At 39.2% G+C, this 18,437-nt stretch overlaps 1 protein-coding gene across 3 annotated transcripts in view; it reads right to left on the reverse strand.

The window, feature by feature from the left end:
* The window catches only part of POU6F2 (POU class 6 homeobox 2), a 307,048-nt gene that overhangs the window by 83,670 nt on the left and 204,941 nt on the right, over positions 1-18,437 (reverse strand). For all 3 annotated transcript variants that reach the window (XM_063177140.1, XM_063177155.1, XM_063177149.1), the window contains exon 5: positions 9,412-9,722. In XM_063177140.1, the coding sequence (XP_063033210.1) occupies positions 9,412-9,722 (311 nt within the window). The remainder of the gene's footprint in view (positions 1-9,411; positions 9,723-18,437) is intronic.

Below are 18,437 nucleotides of genomic sequence, written 5' to 3' on the forward strand. Positions count from 1 at the left end.
ACTTCAAATCATCACTATGAATTTAAATTATTTTCAACTTCTTTTGCTAAGCCAATATGTTTTAGACTATTCAATATAATTTTTTTTATAAATCCATTAAGCTGATTTTAAACAAAAGGTATACTTAGTTATTTCAATTTACCAGGCATAAAACAGAAAATTATAAAGGAAATTTTGGGCAAGACAGAAACCAACTTTATAGAATTGCATCATCGTTGGAAAGAAAAAACACTTAGAAATTTCATGAGTAGTCTAAGATATTACAGTATCATAACAAAAGCGGTGTGTATTTCAGAGGTATGATTCTTTTTTTTTCTTGAGACGCATAGTGCCCATCTATCCTTCCTTGCTCTCTTTCCTTTACTTCATTTCTTTTCTCAGCTGGTGGCAAACTTCTTTATTTCTTGGCTTTGTCCCAGATCAGCAGCAAAAAATACAGTGGTGCTACAAGGAAAGTTGTCCTAAAAATCTTTCAAACCTTGCTGGTGGAAAAAATGCTGGAATTGTAGAAGGCATCTCTCCCAGATGACAATATTATGCTGGAGCCCCTTAAGACCCACAGCCCATCACCTATCAACATGGATTCACTTGGTAATTTGCATACCAAAAAGAAAAAATATAATACATAGTAGAATATGATAAGTACAAAATTTAAAAATAAATTTTAGGATCATTGTATCTACAAATAATCAAGTTACATTATTGATTTCCTACTTGCTAAGAAGATGTGCTGGTTTTGCATGGCTCAGCTTTTGGTAGTGAGGGGCCATGGAGGTGGCTTCTGTGAGAAGCTGCTGGAAGCTTCCACCATGTCCAGATGGTAGTGCCTTTGTGATAACACATTTAAAAAGAAAATCAAAACAAAGTGGGGGCAGATTTTTCTAGCCAGAGAAGAGAAGGAGGTGAGGACATGTGAGGGAAACAACGTGGAGACACCAAGGTCAGAGGAGAAGGGGGGCAGGAGGTGCTCCAAGCACCAGAGCCGAGATTCCTCTGCAGGCTGTGGTGAAGACCCTGGTGAAGCAGCCGTAACCCTGCAGCCCATGGGGGTCCATAGGGGGTGTAGGGATCCACCTGCACCCCATGGGGGACGTGCTCACACTGGAATGGGGAGATGCCCTGGTGGAGGCTGTGATCCAGCAGGAGACACTGTGGAGAGAGCTGGCCCCTGCATCCAGGCTGGAGCAGCCTGTCCTTGGAGGCCTGCACCCCATGGAAGAGTGACCTACACTGCAGCAGTTTTGGGAGGACTGTTCCCTGAGGGAGGCACTCACCTTGCAGCAGTTTTGGCAGGACTGCTGCTCATGAGATTGGAACTACATTGGAGAAGTTAATGGAGAGCTGTCTCCTGTGGGAAGAGACCCCATGGCATAGCAGGGAAATGACTGCTTTCCCTGAGAAGCAGAACAAAACTTCAGGTGACAAACTGGCCAAAACCCTCACACCCTTGTCTCCCTGTGCTGTTGGTGGGAAGGAGGAAGGGACTGGGGAAAAGGTGTTTTTAAGGGCTTATTTTACTTTTCATTATCCATCTCTGACTTTGCTGGTAACAAATTCACTTTGTACTTCTAAGTTGAACCTGTTTTGCCCATGCAGTGTTTCCTCCCAGTCCTTATCTCACGAACCCTTTGCTGAACTTTTTCTCTCCTCTGTCCATCTGTGGCAGGGGAGGGTGAATGAGTGACTTTCGTGGGTGTCTGAAGTTTGGCCAGTGTCAAACCATGACAAGGACATGTACTGCTAAATGCCCATTTGCTTAAATGATCCTAATTTCCTCATGTCCTAACCCACAAGGATTTCTTAGAAACACACTTTTTCTGACTGTGGCTGAAGTGGTGATCTCTGACTTATTAGTTTTCCAGTTTTCACATAATTGTTAATTCAAACAAAAGTAGAAGGTTGGTGGAGAAGGGCAAAAAAATGAAGGATTGGAAAGCTCATGTTTCCAGTCTAACCCCTTCAATAAAAGGATATTTTTTCTTTTGCCTAAATTGTTTCTAGTTGCACCTCTAAGGCCAGAATAAGCCAAGAGAATGAAAGGAACAAGCATCCTGATGGGCTGCCTGAAGCTGCCTGGTGTTACGGATCAGCGTAAAACCAGCTCTCTTTCCTCTGCCTGGGCCGATGTAACTCACTGGAGTGGCAAATTACATCAGACCTACAGCTGTAACCCGACATTATGATTAATTTGATCAGTAATTTCTCCTGTTTTTCATTTTAATCGGTGTGACTATTCTGCTGTGGCAGGTCTTTCAGATCTAATTAAGATAAATTTCAGAGTAAAAGACTTGGCAGAATTTTCGAGTCAAATCCGAGCGTCAAGTGTGAAGACCTGCAGCACTAGTCAATCAATTTCCAGTAAAGACGGCAGACTGTAACTCAGCAATCAACCCATTAACACTTAAGCAAATTTCATAATCTCCAGGCCTGTGCTTAGTTACTCTCTCAAAACATTCTGGCTACCAATAAAAACGAAAAAGTATTCCTCTTCTTAAACACCTGCATCTGCTAAAACCACCAACAGTACCCAGAAGTGGACACTCTGATAGATCTCAATAATACTGCCAAAAAAGGGCTTAATATTAAAATTTAAAACACAGTCTAGAGTGGCTTTTTTTTTCTCCCTAGCAGTAGGAGCTGAGCAACCTCTTTTAGGTGCTTTTTTGCACAATGAGCCTTAATAATATAACATCAGGGCTATACCACTAACAAAATATTACTCCTCAGATTCAATAAGACCCAAGCCCACCAGGTTCTCAGTGTTCACTTACTCCACTTGCTTCCAAGTAGAAAAATTACTTTCCTGCAACACTAGAAACCTATGATGACTTGCATTTTTTTTTTAATACAAAGAAAGGGGGGGTATGAAAAATAGGGGCAAATAAAGTAATGCTTTGGAATATTCTCTACTTTCTTTAAAAATTTTTGGAAATATGACTGAAAAAATAAAGAGAAATCAATGCTAACAAAACAGATCAACTTGATTTATAACAGTATCTGAGAGGCGGTGTCAACTTTTTCTGTCCTTAAGATCCCCAAGGGTCCTGCTCTCTACCTAGAAAGGCTTTGTAAATAGAAGACCTTATGGGATATGTATCCTTTCCCAAATTTGTTCTGGGAGGATGTTGTTTATTTATTTTCCCTTGTATTAAATACTTCAGTTGCTTTAGGGAGTTTATTAAATGCTCCCATTTCAGAAGCCAGAGCAAGTTGTTTGCTGGGCAAACAGCTCCACTCTCCTCTCCTTCAGAGAATTCTCTAGCAAATGGTTTCCATTATTAGCCTCAGTATCTGCCCCTTGGGTGCTAATAATGCCAGTTGTTTTGCTCAAAGATTAATTTCCTTGGCTTTGAATGTGAGTCAGACACCAGTCCTCCTTGTGCTTCTGAAATAGCAACGGCTGCAGAGTATATTTGGATGGACCAGCAAGCCAGTGCTCTATCTCAGAGAAGGTTTCCTCAGGAAATGAGAAGATGTGCTTATAAAGTCTGTTTGAGATTGTTTAAACATCTCTGCTCTGTTTAAATGCAGTATTAAACAGCTTTAAAGGGGGACCTCCCAATGCCTTAAAGACCCCCAAAAGCACTGAACTACTGGGAGAAGGAAGTCTGTTGAGGAGAAAGAGATCTGGAATGAGTACAAGCCATCAAACAATCTAGCTAAAGCAGGAAACCAGCTGGCATGTCTCTTTACTGTGCACTAGGGTAGAGCACAGTGCAGAGGCTCCTGAGTGTCCAGCCAGGATAAAGTGCCATGTTGTCATATCAGAGCAGCCCAGCTGGGGGAAGACGCAGAAGGGAGGAGTATGGCCATGGAAGTGCCAGAAGAGGTAAGAGGAAAAGAAGAAAGGAGGTCCTGATGGCACTGAAACTCAAGCCCAGCAATCTCTCAAGCAAAGCTCAAGTTTGTTAACAGTAATGTCTGTGTGCACTGGCAAAAAGAGGAGCACCAAATCCAAAGGAGAGTGCCTGAATCACAACAGCATTTGCAGTGGGTAGTAACCATGTGTGTGTGTGTGTGTGTGTGGTACCTGAGTACCATGACTTCCTCGCTGGTGGAAATTTTTACACAAATACTTGCTTGTTCTGCCCATGAAATCCCATTTATCAACACACAAAAGTCTTTACAATGCTATAGGATTACACAGAAAGCCAAAACTCTCAGTAGAACAAAGTGTTCAAATCTTTCAGTTTGAAATGAACAGCGGATGAAATAAGCAAAGTATTTTCAACAGATCACCGAGCTTAACTCGATTTAGCTGACTGCAGGGTACTTTCCATACCATCAATTTAGAGCTGAGACCTAGGTCTTGTCAGTATCTCCTGGAGATCCACTCAAGATCTGCACTTACACTGGTTCACTCTCATCAGGTGATGGACATGAACCTTCTCAAATAAATGTCTTCTTGTCTATATCACCTATTGCCTTGTGCTGTGGGTTATCTCATTCCCTATTGATACCAAAAATTAGGAGATTTTGGACAATGGATGTGAAGCACTGAATTTACTCACCATTTATAAAATACTTTTTTGTCAAATTGATTACTAAGCAACTTGGGAACAGATTCAATCAGTATCTTATGCAATATCTTATGCACAGTATCTTATGCAGAGGAAGTTAGACAATTTTAGCAAAACAAAGCAACCCACCAGACTCAGTGGGATTACTGGTGTCATAATCTCAATCAAATTTTCCTAATCTCAGGAGTCAATAAATCTGAGAAAAATATAACAAGTCTTGGATGCAAACACAGTCATAAAGACAGACCATGAGCATAATCCTTGAAAAATTGGCCTTTATCAAGCGGACAGAATTGTTTGTAACTTCTGTATATCTTAAAGATGTGTATATATGTCAAAGTCTCAGAAAATATTGAGATTTCTTCAAAGCTGATTTTGCCTTAATGAGAAGCTAACCAGTGAATGAGGGTAGGTGGAAAGGGAAGGGGGAGTTTTTTTTGTGTGACTATTGGAGCCTAAGACATCTGTGTATATATTCTCCCTCATTTGCAGCCGAGTATTTCAGCCTTTCTGCTTTTCTTTGTTCCTTTGTTATAAAAGTGTTGAGTTTCCAAATACATTATTTAAGATTAGTATGAAAATTTAATCTGAAGGAGGTTCTGGTTTTGGGATCCTAAAGTTTGCTATTACTTGGAAGATTTTTGTGCTGTTGTCATCTCCTCACTTCTCTTCTTCCTTATTTTTATTGTTATTTTTTCTCACTCATCATCTTCCATCAGCTGCAGTTATTGTAGGCAGACTTCTGTGACAAAAGAGACTCTTCAGGAAAGAGTTCTGAAAACGGTCAGAATAATTTTACAGTAAGAAAACCTCTGGGGGATTTCCTGTTTGTCTGTTCCTATTCACACACAAACAGAACAGTGGAAATCATTGAGAATTCATCTATTCCTATAGTGTAGCACTCCCTTTGCAAGTCTGGCTATGTGTACATTCATCTTATCCATATCTCAAAAATATACAGTGGGAGTCAGCACCAGAAGCTCAAAAGTTTTTGTGGAGCCACCTAAATGTATTTTGCTGGTAGAAAGTGCCTTATTCTGGTAGTCAGGCAGAATAATTAGCTACTTAGTACTAAGCTCATCTGATTTTATACTGCATATAATCAAGTTCTTATGACTCCAAAATTTTAATTGCATGGAAACTCTGTAAGATGTTCTGTCTTAAAGTGATACCTATCCTTTGAAGTTGCAACATGCTGACCATTCAAGAACCCATATGTTTTTCATCTAATAACACTAAACATTCACAGGATAAGTATATTTTGAGAAGGTATATTTTCCCAGAAGTAAAGGTTTTGAAGTCCTCAGCTTACAATGTGAGGTAGGTTGTCTTTTGCCTCTGGATTCCTTTCTCTCAATCAACTGACACAATGAAAATAAATATCAGACAGTAATTATCTTTATGAGGAATTTCACCATTTTTAGAAGGGAGGTATGAAAGTCTTATGTCATCTGCCTAACCCACCACTTCCTGAAAGAGAGCTCAGCTTTTAAAAATTCTTCTCTGGTTGTTGTCTCTTGCAAATCAACAATCACCCTGGTTCTGCAGTGTTTGGCTTTTATCAGTGTAAATCTGGAGCATCTTCATTTTTGTTAGCAAAAAATTAATATCCTGGAACCTAAAGGGAGATTTTACATCTTTCTACACAATCATTAAAAGACTCCATGAAAAGTAGTTTTGTAACTATAGTCCAGCCCACTGAATCCTTTAAAGAATAGTGATAAAATTATTACAGAATAATCTGACAAGAATAATTCTGAGACTTTTAGCTGGTATACACTGCACTGGCATTATTAATTTCTGATCACCTAGCAAAGTACCTCACCCAAGTATACCTATGCAAGTCACTTTCATTTAATTTACCTTCTGAAGGACATGACAGCATCTGTACATTTTGAGATGTAATTGCTGTTATCCTTCAGTTTTTTGAAACAAACACAATCATCTTCCTGAATTACTGACTTTCCGTGACAATTTTTTGAGGTTGCATTTTTTTAAACTAATATCTTTCAGACAGGTCCTGAATAATGTAAGAGGATAAAGCCCACATGAAAAAAGTCAAGAATTCAGAAATGAAATTTTAGCTGTCAAACTTTAACTTAGTTGTTCTTTATTCCCTTAATATTCTTCAAACAAAATCCATCTCACTCTAGTTCATAAAGAACATTACCCTAGAGGACATACTACCTCTGATTTTTGTTTCAGGTTGATTTTTACGTTGGAGCACTGAACATTAAAAAAAAAATCCACATTCTAAGCAGTTATTATGTGGAACTGCTGCCAAATATGTGCTCCCTCCATTTGTTTGCTTTTTTTTTTAACTGCCTATGTGAAAGAAAATAATTTCAGATCCAATTCTCAAGATGAATGCACAAAGGCAAAGCAGCCTTTCTCTGCAGGATTTTGAACAGAAAGACAAATTTCATGGAGGAGATGTCACCACTGCTCTGATTTAGAAAAGCACCCAAACAACCATGTACAATGTAAAACATCAGTTCCTCTGGAAATATTTCTCAGTGTCACTTGTTTGCATATAAAAGTGTCTCAGAATGCCTGGTAATATGACAGAGCATGCTTCAAGTTTTAATTACTTCTAGGGAAGTTTAAGCTGTATTGAACTTGCTGTAGAAATGCTGTAGAGATGGCTAGAAGACCAAAGTAATGACCCTACACACATGGCTTAGGGCGAGGGCTGAAGTAGTGTGCTCAGTTCTGGCTTGTGATTGTCAGTACACAACGTATTTGTATCTGCAAACAAACTTTGGGATTTCATGGCTATTTAAATGGTGAGGATCAGAGAGGAAAGACCATTAAAACTACTTATCCAGCAATTTATTAGCAAGTTTTTAATGCTGAGCCAGAACTAACACCTAATGACTTCTAATTCCTTCATTACTGTTCTGAAAGTGAACCAGACATGCAACTGGCTTGGCAGCACTGGCTGAGCTCACCCCAGGGGAAATGCCAGATCTCACACTGGTGTATTTCATTAAGTTTAATCCCAATTCCTACAAAATTCAAGGGATAGTATTTGAACTAAAACCACCTCAGAATACTTGGTTCCCTTCTTTCACTTCTGTTGCCTGCCACTTCCAGACTGCTCTCAGATAGGTAGTTGTGAGCATGAGGATGCTAAAGAGAGAGATATGCCACGGTATCTATGTGGAAGTATTGTCATTGGCATCTAACAGGAAAGCTTTTACTTACTTTTATTGTACTTCTGAAACTGAGAGGTGACCCAGGGAAGCTAACAGTTGAAAGCACCTGAAAGATCACAGGTGGGACTGAAAACACTAACATTCATCTGAGATTTCCATTGGGACCAAAGGCTATATAAGACTTAAGACCTCAGAGTCAGGTAGAACAACTGTCTCGAGGTATGTTGTCTGAGATAATCCAACTTCTTCCCAACTCTAATTTATGTGTGCATTTGCTTGTTTGTAGAACTTAATGACTTTTGAAACACAATATTTAGCAGGCAGTTTTAGTAAAATATCATGTGTACAGTTAGTGTGCATGCGTTACAGCTGTACCAAGGCAATAAAATATAACAGAAGCTCCCCTGAAAATATCTGTGTCTCTGAATGTCAATAATCTGCATACAAAAAAGCCCCAAAGCACTCACTAACACGATAGATGGGGCATTAAGTGATGCATATATGGTCCTTAAGACAATACAGAGAAGAAGCTTTAGAAGCATTATTCTCTACTCCAAGAAAAAGTTCAGCAAGCAAGGACACATCCCTTGTAGACTTTTAAGTCTATTATCTAAACAATTTTAAAAAATCAGATTTGATGCAATTTAGTTGAAGCTCAGATTAATGCAGGTTTAACTGGTCACATACAAGAAAAGCTTCTGGTAAACCACTTCCCTTAATTGTCTAAAAAGGGATTGCTTAATTATTAAGCTAATGCAATTTTATTTCTGCAGGAAATGGATCCAAATCCATCAGAGTGGATAAAATATTTTAAGTGGTTTCTCAAAATTTAAAGACTAAAGTTGATAGAGACTTATCTGGTTTCTAAGTGCAGTTCCACTGCCTGGTGAATAAGACTTCACTCACTTCACAGACTACTCTGGTGCTCAGAATCACAATACATATGGGTACAGTCAAAGCTTTTCTTGCACAGTGTGAATGTAGCATGACACATGTGGTGCAAGAACACCCAGCTCTAAGAAAATAGGACCACTGGACCAGAGCTCTCCTGTTTCTGCCCAGAACTTCTAAGATGGGCAGAGCTGAGCATCAGTATGGATATGGTAGCTGCTGATCTGTTAAAAAATAACCATGCCATTGGAGTGAGAATCAATGAATGTCATTAACTGGCATCCTTATCTTTGGAACCTACACTAAGAACCTTAAGAGAAGTATTTGATTATTAGCAGGATAAAAATTAGGACTGTGATTTCAAGGGGTGTGTGAACATCCACATGTTGTAACACATGGATGTAACACATCCACCACTTGCACATGTCCATCAGCAGAAGCTGACACTCAGGATCATCTCCTAATGAACTGCTAATATTGTTACCCTCTTAAGCTATCCTAAAGGGTGACTCCTGGGCAAATGTCTTTTGTGAATGTCACATGATGAATCTGTGGAAAAAAATTAAAAAGTTTTCTATGGGTTTTTCAACAGGAGACTTTAAAAGCAAAAGACATTTACTCTTCAGGAAGCAGCATCCTAGAACCATCATTAGGTATGTTTTTCTGGTTCATCAGGCATGTCAGCTGTTTAAGCTGAATGCCCATAAGGATTGAGTAATACAAAGTGGAATTTCTCAGCCTGTGTGGTCAGAAGGTGTAGCCTTTGCTTCATTTCCCTTTGCAGTGAGAGACAATGCACATGCTGTTTTAAGGCCTTTAGGGATTTGTATGCGGCATCCTACCTGCAATGGATTTGGTGAAGTAAGAGGAGATGGAAGGCCATGCCCTGGTGACTGGCTGGGTTTCTGAGGGGAGCTGGAGGACTGTGAGGCTGGAGGAGGCTGGCTCTGGCTCTGGGGCTGTGTTTGGTTCTGCTGTAGTGGTGCTGATGGCTGTGGCTGTGATTGCTGGCTCTGCTGGGCTGGCTGTGGAGTCTGTGCCTGCTGAGCTTGCTGCTGCTGCTGGCTTTGCTGCTGCTGCTGCTGCTGCTGTTGATGCTGGAGCTGCTGAAGATGCTGAAGCTGTTGAAGCTGGGAGTTCAGGGATGAGGTAGCTGTGAATTGAAGAGACGGAAGGGAGTTATACAAGTTTCAGTAAATACCTACTGCTTTAGAAGTATTCTGGATAAAATTCTGGTTCTATTACTTTGAGGGGCACACTTCTTAGAGGACAGCTGGCCCTAGACTTCAGGGTGTGGGAAGAAATTATTCCCATCAATAATAGCCTGTGGTTCTGCCGGTGTAATTCTGTGGTAAAGAGCCAGACTTCCCTGGGGGCAATGAAAGCAAACCTTTGAAAGGGCTAGAGATCTGCCCACAGGATGGGGCTCAGAGCTGACCATGAGAGGCTCAGATAAGCTTACCAGTGAAGTCAATGGAAATATTCTCTGCCTATAGAAGAGAGGAACAGATTGTCACTGTACTTGTAAGTATAGCAAGAACTCATAACATGAACCAGTGCTGTTATGTAAAGGAGTAGAAAGCCATAGTCATAAAATAAAGGATACTTTGCAAAGAACTTTGACAGGTTATTATGCAGTAGGTATCAGGAAATAAAACATTCAGCCGCAAAATTTCTTGTGCATGCCTAGGGAGCAAAAAATACCTAATAAAATGTGTGTCTCTCTGAAATAAGAACTGTTTCTTATAATTCACATTTAAAAGCTATAAATTCCTTCTTGTAACTTGCCCTGCTCACTTACTCCAGATAGTTAAGATCTGTTGTGTTTTGCTAGCATATGCTTCAAACATGATGTTTGGAAGTCCGTGGCTCACATCAACCTGCTAGCACAAAGGACAAACTTTATTTCCCAGAGACACTTTCAAACTGACTAGGATATTCATTAAATTCAGGAAGACAGGAAGTGTGTCACGGGGATGTCACTAAGGAAGAACAGCTTTAAGCTGCAGCAAGAGCATCACAGAAGACTGATGCTTTCTGGGATTATGCTCTGAATAAATCACCTCGGTCTTCAGACATAGAGATGTTAATCAACATCTTAAGGGTTGAATTAGTTAGCTATAAGATCCCAAGAGAAACAACTTGCAAGGTCATTATGATATTTTTGCTCTGTATATTGCTTTGAGAGCACCACCCTGTATTCTAACTTCTATCCAGATTAGCAAAAGTAAATTGGGAATGAATTAAATTTCTTATTTTTAAAATGGGACTCAGATTTCACGGCCAGAAACTCTGTTGACCAAGTTATTTGTGGACTGGCAGATTAAGCCACGTCATCTCCACTTTCTTTTCATGCCAACATCCCTATTTCAGCTTTCTAGATGTCCATGCCCTGAGGCTGAACTTGAGGTCTTGGTGCAACTTATGAAATCACTGAGGCATAAACTGGAATAAGAAAAAGAAAAAAGAAAAGACAATGGAGAAGGATGAGGCAGAAAGGGTAAACCAGAAAAAGCTGTAAGAAGGAAAAGTACAAGACTAGATAGGAAGAGCTGTTGGCTCTCCATTCCCATACTCATAGCTGCTCTAAATTTTCTTCATCAGATGCAGGAATCAAACTAGAAATATGCTTTAACAAGAATTATAGCCATGTGTATGTGACTTCAACAAAGAATCCTAATAATACAGAGGAGGAATGATAATACCAATATATTTCTATCAAGAAAATTATTCACAGAAGTTTTGTGTTTCAACACAAAGCAGAGTGACCATCACATTAAAAACATGCATGGTATCTCATGCAAAAGAAATCACCCTGGAGAAGTAAGGAAATACTCCCATCAATTTCCCAATGAGAATTTGTACCTAAATGCCCCAAATCCAACAGGGTAGTGAGTGGAAATGTAATCCAAGGCATGTGAGAACAAAGAAGGTGTGCATATAAGAAAGCAACTGCATAGATTAATTAACAATTCATAGCATGAATCATCTCAGATGGCAAGGAAAAGCATTCACCAATTCTATTTGTAGAGGCAGAAAGACCCTTACCATTCCCACAAGGAAAAAAGTAATCTAGACCAGCTCTTTTATTGTGCAGGCCATTCCTTCACCTATGATAGCTTAGCAGACTGGATGAACCACTGATAACCAGAACCAAGACTTCAAACTGACCCTTACTGCATCCACAGACTCCAACACAGAAATGAATTAAATGACATCCCACAGAAGCATAAATTCTGATCCGCATGGCTCAGAAATGAGGGACTGTTTTATATTATGCGTGCACAATTGGACAGAAGGAGACACAACCTTCTCATCTTGCACTAGAAAAGCTTTGCTTTCAGTACTGGTCAATACTTGAATATTGGTGAAAGCAGGAAGATCAATATTCTACCATTCACTTTTGTACTGGAAATGAAAACATTCTTGCTGGGGTAGAAGATATTCCCTGAAGGATAATCTGATTAATTACTTCATGGAAAAGTTTCCAAGTTTATTGTCAGCAACTGCACAAAATTATTCAAACACAAAATTATTCAAATAACTTCTTGTGTTTTCATGTCATTCCCTTAAAAAGCCTCTCTGAAGCCCATCATCAAGCTGAGCTATAAATTGCATTGAAGTGGCTTAGAGAGGTATGATTGTTTAACACGCTTGGAACAGTCCTTCCAAACAAGGAATTGGAAGAAGGACTGCTAGATCAGAAAAGGTGTTCTGAGAGCCACACAGTAGGTGTACCATGAAGCTGGATTTAGGCTCTGGATCATGCCTGTGTCTGGTGTTCATGCTGCCAGACTGCACTGCCTCTCACAATGTGTGTACTATCCACAGCAGGGGTTGTGTCATATTATTGTTTGCACTCAAATCCAATCCAACTCCCAGAGCTGGCTTGCATAGCTCATCCATTATAAATAGTATACCTGTCTAGCATTTGTCACTTTCTGCAGAGCTTGGAGCCTGATGGAATTTCAGGTGGTACAACAGTGCTATGTCTGCATGTATAAAAGATAACATGCACTGCCTACCTCACAGGAATCTTTTTTATGACTTACTGGCTAACAGCTGGGTAAAACTTTGACATATTTTAGTGAAAAGTGCTACTTTCACAATTGCATTCAAGAATTAAAAAGGCTTGCAAAGAATTGCAGAAAGTTCTTTTCACGGTTAAAAAGTTCAACATAAAGTACATCACTTTAAAAGAGACACACAACTAAAAATGTATGCAAGCTATAAAAAACTGTGAGGAAAATCCACAAAAGCTGTGTGACATTTCAACTCTCCCTAAAAAAAAACATGTGTTGGATATATACCAGGTATCCAAGATGATGGTAAATATAACTGATATCTATGAAGAAACAATGGCACATAAAACCTATGGTTCAACAAACTTCTTGCTTGCCGTGGTGTTGTGGCAGACTTTCCATGAGATCACCCCACAGTTTATGATCCTATTTTAAGCAGATTATACTTACTACTGGTATCAAAGCATTTGCATTAGAATAAGAGGCATGGAGTTAAGTGGTGGAAATCAATTTTCAAGAGGCAGTGAAAGCAAACTTTCTGATCTCCTAGGTCATCTACTGCAATACTTGTCACAGATCTCAGGCTACTTTGTGGGTTGGACAATGTTACGACCTAAGGTATATACTCCTCCTTGACTTTCTTTGGGGATACCTCAGGCACAGTGTTGCCATGCATTTACAATATTCACACAAAATGTGTCATTCCATATTCTATTCCTCTGCTGGTTACCTACACAGGAAACTAAAATAAAATGAAAATGCTCTTCTGCCAAATAGAGTGTTACAATGGGGAAAATTCACCTCTGAGGCAACCATGCTGAAAGAAGCAGTCTGATCCATGACAGGGGATGAGTGAAGCTTTGTTGTAGTGGGCAAACTGAAGAGGCTCTGTCTTCATTTCCCAAGCCTGATTAATGGAAAATAGTGGCAATTGTCTCCGCTGGCTAACATATTGTGACATAAGTAGGGGAATATCCCTGGTTTTATTTTAGGTTAAAACATATATTTTAAAGTTTAATCACAATTCTCCAAAAAGCAAGGAACATAAGTGTGCTCACAAATGTTTATATAATGAAAACAATTTAAAATTAGGACTCCTTTTTCACCTTTCCTCACAATATAAATTCAGATTCTTAAGACCTCTACAGCACTTGGCAGAAGATCAAATTAATATTCAGAGATTCAAATTATATCTAGAATCTGCTCTTGTGGATAACCTTCATATAAATTCTGATTTATTTTGTTAATGTTTTCTGCATGTTTGTTTCTGTGTAAAGAGGAAGCAGGGATAGGAGGAATAAGAAACAATTTTAGCTTACAAACAGTCGTGCCACTCTAGCTTCTCTCCTCCTATTTATGTAATTGCATAGTTGTTCTTCAGCGCCTTGAAACAATGTACAATGGACTAAAAAGAAGAAAATCATACATTAAACCTCTTCGTATTTGACTGAGCACAGAACTTGACTCCTGCCATTTCAAGGGCTTAATGCCTTTTTCCACTTCCCCTGTAATGGAGAGTGGATTTGCATTGCCTTAAACTGAAAAGTGTAACTAACTTTAGCATCTGGACTTACGTTTGAACTGACATGGCTCGCTTTTTTTTCCACCCTGTTGTTTCTCTTCTAATGAGGTTCATGCGTTTCCTTTCTTTGAAACAGATTTCTAAAGATTGAATACACACAGTGAACAATCTAATGCAAGCCCGCATTTACATTCTCTCCCCCCTGGGTAATGAGGGGTAGGTTAGCCAAATACCCGTGTTTTTCCATATGCTTGGATTTTCTTTTTGAGAGTAAAATGTGAGTTCTTTTAAATATGTTAGCATCCTCTTTGTGAAAAAAAAAATCCCTGAAGGGTTGCTCTTGTGGCTGAAGACATTAGTAATTGGATACAGAGCATATTCTTTCTAAGTCACTGGCTCAAATTCAGCCTAGGTCAATATAGGGAACAAAAGTCATCGCACTTTAATAGTGCTTTTGCATGTTTTCTAACATACAGAAGAGGTATTCAATGTATAGAAGTCTTATTCATACACAGATATCCACAGAGAGCCTGCCTGCATTAGAAGAAGCTTGCTGCAGTAAAGGTAATAAACTGATGGTCTCACAACATCTAATGAGGAAGATCAAAAAGACTTGAATGGCATCAATTGGCATCTTTCAGCAGAGAATAGAAAGAGCACACGGATCAAGTCATCTCCTTGCTCCTAAAGGTGATCCCTCAAGGTTATAGCTGCAAAACACAGATGGGGCTATGGGAAGAAACTTGCCAGTAGTCCCCTGCACCAATTCTGCAGATAAACAGAGGACTTCACTTTCTGGTGTTGTCATATCTAGCATTGTTCATGAGCATTAAATTCACTTTAAAGAATGTAGGCAATAAAAAGGAAGTATTAAGAAGAAAACCATCATAATTTATATGGTGCCTGTGGTATCTCTACGTTTTGATGAATGCTGGAGCTTCTCTGAAAAATGATCCACTGCATTAAATAAATCTGACGTTTTTCCTTACCAAACTTTAAAATGTACAATAATCCACTAAAATCTTGAGGGGAGAAAAGCAAAAAAAAAAAAAAAAAAAAAGAAGAAGAAAAAAGTTCTAAGGTGGAGAGCTTGACTAAGTATCAGGACAAGTATACTTGGAATAATTTCCATTTTAAGATAATCTAGGGGCTATTTTATGACAATACTCTGTGAGTAAAGTTCCCTGAGTGTATTGTAAAAATTGCATTAACCTATTTAAAATGCCCAAAGGCAAGAACAAGCTGGAGAAATTAGACTTTAATAAGCCATTTACTTTCTCGGTTCAAATGGGACCTTAGGTCTCATACTGTACAAATGGTTGAAATGTTAACTGGAGTCAGGGTATCATCAAGACACAGGAGATCAATCAGCATGGCTTGTCTTGGGATTCTCATCCAAAGACAGGCAATTAAGCATAGTATGACAACACTGTAATTGTTTGAATGCCAAAGTCTGTGTGTCAAACAAGTAATCTAGATATGCTAAATTCCTAAATTTTACCAGCGAATTTTTTTTTTTTTTTGGTGAAAACATGACTCACAGATCGGGAGTAGGATCTTCCAATTAAGTCCTTATGCCAGATAAGAGCAGTTTTCTAATTACAGAGTGTAGGACCACCCCCAGATTGTCTAAGAACAGAACAGAAAAATCATTTAAAGCGGCATGGTATTCCTGCACAGTGGATTTCCTGACCATATTGTGCCCATAATGATGTTTCTGTGGACCAGAATTTAAGATAACCCCCCAGTTCATGGGAAAAAATCTTCAGGACTCCATAGCAAGAAACTAATTGACAGAGAAAAGATTATACTTTAAAGGCCAACAGAACCCAATGTAAGATTTCACAGCTGAAGGGATATGACAGGGAATGGATGAATGACACAAAGAAATTAACTTTGAAACAACAGTCTGCTGACTCAGAGAACAATGACCATGATTTATAATGGACATAAGACAAAATCTGGGCATTCTTAGCATATACAAACTTTAGTGAGAAAAACTGCAGCTTATTTTTGCTCTCCTTTACTTTTCAGATGCTCTAACATTGATGAGAATCATAATTTCAATGGAACTTATGCAGACTAAGTGTTTGATGTACTCAAAGTAGCAATACTTGCAGAAAAAGCAGCACAACCACATACAGCCTCAGAAGCCTTGGAAGAGGTTGTGCAGAATCCTGTCCTACAGTTCAGAGGGTCACAAGTCCCCACTCCACCAGGTACCCTGCCATTTCTCCTGACAGTGTGCCTATTTTGGGGCAAAGACTCATCAAGAGGAGCTCGTTGAACTGCTTGGTGGCTTCAGAGTGATTTTGCATTCTTTCAGGTAATGGATCTGCAATTGCATCCTCTACAATTGTTTATGGTAAACGGCTCTTTGGACAAAGAAATATTTCTCCAGTTGTAGTTTCAGCAATGGTTCTTTGCAGTTCCAGAATTACAAGAAGTCTCCTCAAGGAGTCTTTGAAGTGAGTGATGTTTCCTTAACTAAAAATAACATTACTGTAAATGAAATGTACCAGGTATTTTGTACATGTGTTTGTTTGCAGGGTTTTATAAAAAAATAATGTGATCAAATAACAAATCAAAATATTTGTGGTTTAAAAGGTTGGTCTGTATGCTGAGTTTGTGAAAGTGTCCTGGGAATGGATGGCATAGGATAAATGTCACATTATCCCAGCCCCAACTTAGGGAAACAATACAGGCTAGAGTATCCAGCAGGTGACTTGGTATGAGTGTTTGCTTTCATGTCTCAGATGCTCATTGTAACCATGTTTCTATCAATTTTCACTTCCAGTCTTTTCTGAAAGAAAAAGACTTGAAACTCTTTTCTATTAAGAATTCTAAGAGTCAAGTGCCTGTAAATTCTGGTTTTGTGTATGAATTCCAGCCAAAGAAGTTAGCTGAACAGCAGTGAGAAGAGGCCATGGAATGACTCAGAAAACAGCAACATATACACACTATAAGGAGAAAGGGAAAAAATGCAGCACAGCCCTCTTCTTTTCTTTACAATCAATAAACTACAATAGCAAGTAAAAGAACCAGGTGCAAAAATGGCAGTTCTACCTTGCTGCACACAAATTCGCTGCCAGAGCAGTGACTTGAGCTTCAACCTTGTTAACAGGCCCTGTTTTTCTCGATAAGGCCTTGAAAGTCTGCTTTTACCAAGACATGAAAAATTAAAAATTGCAGTAACAGGGTAAAAAAGGTGGGGGAGAACACAGAGCAAAGGAAAACACATGGCTGCAATGCTCCCTATCCCTGCGTAGGGACTGAAAGCTACTCATCAACAGCTGGGATACAAATGCAGTACTGTGTTGAATGTGGTATTCTTCACCAGGCACAGAAGAATAAAAATGGACTAAAAAGCTTTGTCTGAGTCACAAGGGGCATTGCTTTATTAGCTGTGGTCCAGAAACAGTCTCAAGCAAAGCTGGTCAGGAGGTGTTGTGCTAGATGCTGTAAATCACGATGTGAGTAGCAGATAGGGGTGTTCTTTGCTTATAAGAGGGATCAGTGTTTCTCTACACTATGCAACTACTTCCACACCAGAAATTATAGAAGAGCTGGGAGGTGAACTTTAATCTGGTAATCTGTCATATCAGAAGCTATTCGGGAATGTATGTACCACCAGCAAGGTACCTGATGTTTCCCTACTGTTGACTCTCAGTAGCTCTATTTTGCTGTCTTTAAGAATCAAAAAGATTTCCAGTATTCACCATGCATAATTAAGAACACTGCATTTAGTTATGTGTATTTCAAAACATAACATAGTATCTGTAGCTGTTTTCTTTTTGTGATATTTAAGCTGACTACAGGCCAATTTGAGGCAATCTGCCTATATCCCTTTTTCTAGCTTGTTTTACTTGCAGAGATATCCAAAACAAAGATAAAGAATAGGGAAGCAATGGTTCTAGACTGTGCAGTTGTATTTGGCAGAGATAGACTGACTGCTCAGTTTTAGTTTGCAATAAAATAAGAGTGGCTGCATATGAGATTTCTTTCCAGTCTCTACAGTTCATCAGCCAAACATCTTGCTGCTTCAGACGCTACTCCTAGTTTGGCTGTGCTTGTCATCTATCACTTTTGTTAGCTGCTTTTTGGGTTAGCTGCTCCAAATTTCCTGCTCACCAATGGAATAAACAACCTGGTTATCCACATACTGCTACATATTCTACTACTCATCAGTAAAGAATTTGGATGGGAGACTTGGGAAGAAGATTTTATAGTCAATCCTCATTCACAGGCTGTGAAGTCAGTCCCACTTCTGTTAGGATGAGACCCATGCACAGCTGAAGGGAAGGACTGGGGAGTCCAGAAAAGC

Source organism: Melospiza melodia, chromosome 1, assembly GCF_035770615.1.
Source record: "Melospiza melodia melodia isolate bMelMel2 chromosome 1, bMelMel2.pri, whole genome shotgun sequence".
Taxonomy (NCBI): domain Eukaryota; kingdom Metazoa; phylum Chordata; class Aves; order Passeriformes; family Passerellidae; genus Melospiza; species Melospiza melodia.